Below are 6943 nucleotides of genomic sequence, written 5' to 3' on the forward strand. Positions count from 1 at the left end.
AAACCACATTAGCAATGGAGATTAGGAAATCAGTAGAAGCAGAGCATTTTTTTGAAAAAGTTCTTTTTGTACCTGTTTCTAGTACAGTGGATGTTCGGAAGATTCAAGAAAAAATAGCAAGTTCACTGCAAATTGAATTTCCAGAAACCGAAGAAATGCAGGGAGCCCAAAGATTGCGCTCAAGATTAATTCAAAAGAAAAATATTTTTATAATTCTAGATGATGTGTGGGAGAAGCTTGACTTTGGTCGTATTGGGATTCCTTCTTCTCAACACTATAAAGGCTGCAAGATTCTCATTACCAGTAGATCAGAAGCAGTTTGTACCTCAATGGATTGTCAAAGAACGATATACTTGCCAATTTTAACAGATGAAGAAGCATGGACTCTTTTCCAAAATAAAGCACTTATAACAGAAGCCAGCTCTGATACCTTAAAGGATCTGGGAAGATTAATTTCCGATGAATGTAAAGGATTGCCGGTTGCCATTGCAGCTGTTGCTTGTAGTTTGAAGGGAAAAACCGAGACTGTATGGAGTGTTGCATTGAATAAATTGAAACATTCTGCGCCAATAAATATTGAAAGAGGTTTGATTGATCCCTACAAGTGCTTGCAGTTGAGCTATGATAATTTGGATACTAAAGAAGCTAAATCACTTTTCCTGTTGTGCTCTGTGTTTCCTGAAGATTCTAAGATTGAAGTTGAATTTTTAACAAGATGTGCAATAGGATTAAGTGTAGTTGGAGAAGCTCACTCATATGAAGAGGCAAGGAGTGAAGTGAATGCAGCTAAAATTAAGCTTGTTAGTTGTTGTTTATTGTTGGATGTTGATGACGAACATGTCAAAATGCATGACTTAGTTCGTGATGTGGCCCACATAATAGCAAAAAATGAGAATAAGATGATCAAGTGTGAAGTGGAAAAAGATGTTATAGTGGAACAAAATTTAGTAAAATATCTATGGTGTGTGAAATTTCCAAATGATTTGGATTGCTCCAATCTTGAGATTTTGTGCTTATGGACAAAGATGAAAGGATTTGATGAAATTTTCAAAAGAATGGGAACGCTCAAAGTTTTGATTCTTGTCAACGATGAGGATAGAAAAACTCCATTGTCAACACTATCTTTCAAAACATTATCAAATCTTCATTGTCTATTCATTATCAATTATGAATTGAGCGACTTCTCATTTTTAAGTTGTATGAAGAATCTTCAAAGTCTCTCGTTAATTGATTGTTTACTGCCTTCATTCCCTGAAATACAAACCGATGTTGCAATTACACTAAAATTGTTGGAGTTGAATGAATGTGACATTAAAGTGAAGAATTTTGAAGTGATGAAGAGAATCTCGCTTTTGGAAGAGTTGTACATTATTGATATTAAAGGAAAATGGTGGGATGCTAACAGTGAAGACAATGTTGAATTCTTTAAGACGTTTAGCGTTCCCGAAACACTTAAAAGGTATGGAATTGTATTAGGGTCCCGTAAATTTGACCATTATTATTCTGGGGATATGTACATTCATGGGAGAACTTTATTACTTAACCATTTTGACATATCAAATGAGGTAATAAAGGGTTTGGCAAAAAAAGCAAAGGAACTATTTGTAGGAAATATTCATGGAGACGCAAAAAATATGATCCCAGATATATTTGAAATTGAAGGAGGAGGTTTGAATGAGTTGAATACGTTGGAGATAGTTGATTCTAAAGTTGCATACGCTGAGTATCTATGACATGAAAAATCTAAGAGTTATATGGCATTGTTTTCTTCCTGCCAATGGGCCTTTTGAAAACTTGGAGAAGTTGTATTTAAGTGATTGCCCACGGTTGACATTTCTCTTCACATATGTGGTTGCTCGAAGTTTGGAAAAATTGAAAATATTAAAAATATCAAGATGTGATGAACTGAAGCATATATTAGCATATGATGAGAAAGCAGAGAAAAGTGAAGATGAATTCACCAGTGGTCATCCTGTACAAATCTTCCAAAATCTTCAGAAAGTAAAGGTATTTAGCTGTCGAGAATTAAAACATATATTCTGGGCCAACATTGTAGGAGGCTTAACTCAATTGAAAGTTCTCGAGATAGAAGAATGTGACATGCTAGAACAAATAATTGGAGATATTGTTCCATTAACAGAAATCGCTGAGGAAGGAAATCATCCACATTTATATAACACTTCAATTCCAACAACAACAGTTGTGAAGCAAAGCCCAGGTATATTTTTCTTTTTTCATTAATAAGTATGTTTAAGCGTGTATTAGTAAGTCTACAGGGTATTTCTTAGTTGAAAATGGTGACCCATGTAGCTTCGAACTTATTTACAAGTTAAAAATGGTGAAGCATAGCCCAGCTACATTTTTCTTGTTTCATTTCTAAATATATTTAAGCGTGTAGGTTCAAACTTATTTACGTGAACATTTTAAATCTGTTACTATATATGAAAAATTTAAGCATAATAACTATACATTGTTTCGTCACCATGTTATTTTCCATTAGTAACATTCAAACTTGAGACAATACTAATCTACTTTTACTTAAACTTGTTAGTACACTACAAGCAAAACTGGTCTCATTTAAAATTAAAGACAGTTATATTTGCATGTGAAGTTGTTTGTTAAATTTAAAATTATTTAAAGGAAACTGTCTTGTACGATTATTTTCATTATTATTAACTGATAATTTGACGCTCTAAATTGTGGATTTAGTTCATATAAACCAATATTTTTTTAATTTATAATTGTTTTTCAGGAACTCTATCCAGTCTTGTAAGCCTTAAGATTAAACACTGTGGGAAGTTAGGCCCAATTTTTACAGCATCGGTAGCTAAGTCCTTGACTACTTTAGAAGAATTGTTCATACATAAGTGCAAAAGTTTGAAAGATATAGTAACTCAGGAGAAAAGCATTATTGAGGATGAGCATGATTGTCAGAGTGATATTTCAATCTTCCAAAGTTTGAAAAAGCTACATATCAGTGAATGTGACTTATTGGAGGGTATATTCCCTGTTTCTTTTGTTGGAGAATTGGATGATATAACAAATAAAGAGGCTGCTGATTTGAAAGACTTCTCTAGTCGAAATAATACTCAAATTGAGCTTCCTGCTTTAGAAGTACTTGAACTTGATCATATTCGGAACAGAACCATAGTTGGTAGTTATGATGTGATATGTCCATCTTTAAGAAAACTATCATTGGATATTGGGAGATATGTTGGGTTTTTCAACATAAATTGTTCAACAGATGCTTCAGAAGCTACAAAAAAGGATTTTATTGCAATCAAGGTATGAAAAACCATCATTTACCTTTGTTCTCTCTTTGTGTTCTCTCTTTGTGAATTTACAAAAATTAATCTAAATATTTGAATTTCAAGATGATGTTGTGCTAAAAGTAATAAATGGTCTTACATGCCCTGCCACTTACTAGTGACCTAAATTCATACCATAGGTGCCACATAATTTTTTAATATTTAAGTATTGGGATAGATTATTTGGAATTGATTAACTTTGGAAAATTATTTTGTTTAATAGGCTAAACAGAAAGCAATTATTTTTGCGAAGAAACAAGTGTATCTAAATAATTATAGACATTGCTTAAACTTTTATCTATATGAACAATACGATAGAAATGGAATAACCTAATAATCAGAGTTAAGATAATATTTAGTTTGGTTTAAGAAGTATTTTGGTGTATAAATTGCAGATATCGAACTCAGATTTTGTTCCCCCGATTGAAAGTGTTCAGTGTCTTTCAGAACAGCCACATGGTTTGAACTTGATTACGACACACAATATTAGAGAGATTGAACTGAAAGGCTTTAATAAGGCAAGGTACCTTTTTAAACTGTCCATTGCTTCATCATTGATGATGTTGGAAATTTTGATAATTGAGCATTGTCATGGACTTGAGTACATTATAGACACTGATGATGAATATGGCAAAGAGAGTATGAAGGCTATCTTTCCTAACTTAAAAAAGCTCTCAGTAAACAAGTGTTTCTGGTTGAAATATATGTTTGGGCAATATGACGTAGCTAATAAGGATTATAAGGAGATTCATATTCAATTCTCAGCATTGGAATTACTCTCTTTTAATGATCTACCAAAGTTTGTTAGCATTTGTTCTACCAACACTTTCACTGTGACGTGGCCATCTTTGAAGGTCTTTGATTGTTACAATTGTTTCTATCCATTTTATGGTTCAAGAGAGCCTATTATCACAAGTGCGAAGGTATGTCTTGTCTTTTTTTTTTTCATGATTATTAATTACTTTTTTCCTTTTTCGTTTATGTTTACATTTGCTCTTAATGTCCTACAGGATCTGAAAGGGATTCAGAACCATCTCCCCACTTTGAAAACTCTAAACATAAAGCATTCTGATGCAGAAGGTATATTTTTTCTTAATGAACATGAAATGATTGGCCAACAAGTCAGTTTAAGGTTAAAGAAGTTTGAGTTAGAATTTCTACCTCAAATGACTTATATTTGGGTGGGTCCCAAAAATTCACTTACTCTCCAACATCTTACCACATTAACAATAACCGAATGTGAAAAGTTGGAAGTAATCTTTTCAAAGTCTGTTGTAAGATTCTTACCAGAGTTGAAGCTTTTGAAGATAAGGAAATGCAAAGAATTAAGAGAAATAATTGAAGGGGATGACCTTGTTTCTCCTCAGCCATGCTTCCCAAAACTAGAAGCATTGCATGTTGGTCATTGCCACAAGTTGAAAAGATGTTTCTCTGAATCTACTTCTGATGACCTTCCCAATCTTCATTTTCTGGCCATAAATGGAGCCAATGAACTAGAAGAGCTTGTTGGATGTAAACAAGGAATGACTAAAGTTGAGCTTCCAAGACTCAAACTTTTAATATTTATGCATCTTCCAAACTTCCGTCAAGAAATTGAATTGCATAATTTAAAGAATCGCATTGTCTACAAATGTCCAAAACTCTCTTTCACTTCAACAACTACTCTTGAGAAGCTCCGTTATGATTTTCCTCACAAAGGTAAATACTATATAAAGTCTTCAAATTTAAACTATTAATGGAAGGATGTCAAACTCTTGATCTTAACTCGTATACACTCTCAAAAAGGAAATTTGAGTTACAAATTAAATGTAATTTTTATCTCGGTTTTATTCAACAACCTCAAATTATTTTAAAAAATTAAATAGTTTTTAGTTATTTTCACATTTTGTTTGCACTATTACAATTTAGTTATTTATGTAATTTAATCTATCCTAGTGTACTATTACAATTTATTATTTTTTATTTTTTTTATGATGTCGAGAAATATTAAATAATTGTATATCAACTAAATGTTTTGAATCCATTTATTCTAACTCCATAATGCACAACTAAAGTTGCTAATTCGTTCACAAAATATGATCACATTTTTACAAATTCATTATTTCACTCAGAGAGGACGGATACTCAACACAATTTTTTAAAATAAACTCATTAAATTAAATTTTGCTGCAAGACTTTGAATTTTAGGTTTTAGTAATTTTAGTTATGAAGAACACTGTTGTAAAGGGTACGATCCTTTAAGACGTAGAGTCACCACTTTATTTTGATAGGTGATAAAGAAATTCCTATCATGAAACTTTTTATATCTTTTTTTGTATTACTAATTTTAATGATATAATGATCCATCATGGAAAGTTGAGGTTGTATTCCTTTTGTTATGTATTTCATTTTCACGTGAATTCTCTAATATATATATATATATATATATATATATATATATATATATATATATATATATATATATATATATATATATATATATATATATTTCTACAGATTTCATAAAGACTGAACTTGGTCGGGAATTTAAAGGCATAGTAACACTCATATACGAAGATTCATTTATTCGTGGTTGGAGAACAGATGAAGAATATTAACAGGTCAGAACCAACCAATCTATGAATGTAAATAAAAATAATTTAATAGCCTATTCTGTCTCATTATTAGAATAACATTTTTCAACTTAACTTACAAAATTTGAACTCCTTTTTATTAAAACAAATCAATGTGATCCAATAAAATTAATGCACCATCAAAATTCTTAAAGTAAATAATCTTTGGTAGATCAACAGAAGGCACCTTAATTACCAACAAATACACATCTGCTAAGTAATTTAATAGGAAATGAATGGTTGATATATACTACTCCAAGCTAAGGAATGAACAAAGAAAATTGTTGTTGTTCCTTGATTCTGTAATATACAGACTAACTCCTAACTTGCTTGTGCAATAGTGGCAACCCAAGGAATCCAAGTAGAAGAATGGTTGAACCTTTTGCATAAACAAGAGGGAATATTTATTAAAGCGAGGGATCCTAAGTTGGAAGAGGACATTGCACGAAGACAAATAGATGAGAATTCTAAGAGGTATGACTATTTTATTAGATGATTATACATTTGGTGGCATATGAAATAATTACAAGATTGCTAGCATCAGTTTCTAAGTTTTTTGTTCTTCGGCGAGCAATTTAAGTTTCTTAAACAGGTGATGGGCCTAAGATTTGATTGCAAGAAGGTTCTGACTTGGTTGATAAAGAAGGTGAAATGGGTTTTGTTTCTAATGACCACATTTTGGCTTTGAGAAATGAAGAAGCAGAGCAGGAATTTGTTGCAGAAGTTTTCACTTCAGAAAATACCAAGAATAGCAACATCATTAACAAACTCGCAAACAGTTGAAAAGCCAACACCCTCATATGTGAGTCTAATAAATCTTTTTATGAGTATTGGATGAGACTATTGTGATTTTACACCTTTTTATTACTTTCTTTAGCCATTGGTGGATACACAGCAGACTAGTGAACCGTGTTTGATGGAGCAGAAAAAACCACTTGATGAAATTCCTAAGGTAATGGCAAACAAAAATACCATGAATTATTCTAAATTAATATGCATGTCCACTTGCCATCAACAATAACC

The 6943-nt window shown here is 31.8% G+C and overlaps 1 protein-coding gene across 1 annotated transcript; it reads left to right on the top strand.

Annotated features, from left to right (window-relative positions):
• The first annotated feature begins 1734 nt into the window (after positions 1-1734).
• LOC106753595 lies at positions 1735-6703 on the top strand. The gene is made up of 5 exons (XM_014635416.1): positions 1735-2218; positions 2753-3285; positions 3704-4231; positions 4319-5006; positions 6543-6703. The coding sequence occupies exons 1-5, from the start codon at positions 1735-1737 to the stop codon at positions 6701-6703; spliced, it is 2394 nt and encodes a 797-aa protein (XP_014490902.1).
• Positions 6704-6943: the final 240 nt, after the last annotated feature.

The sequence above is a fragment of the Vigna radiata genome, unplaced genomic scaffold (assembly GCF_000741045.1).
Source record: "Vigna radiata var. radiata cultivar VC1973A unplaced genomic scaffold, Vradiata_ver6 scaffold_134, whole genome shotgun sequence".
Classification (NCBI taxonomy): Eukaryota; Viridiplantae; Streptophyta; class Magnoliopsida; order Fabales; family Fabaceae; genus Vigna; species Vigna radiata.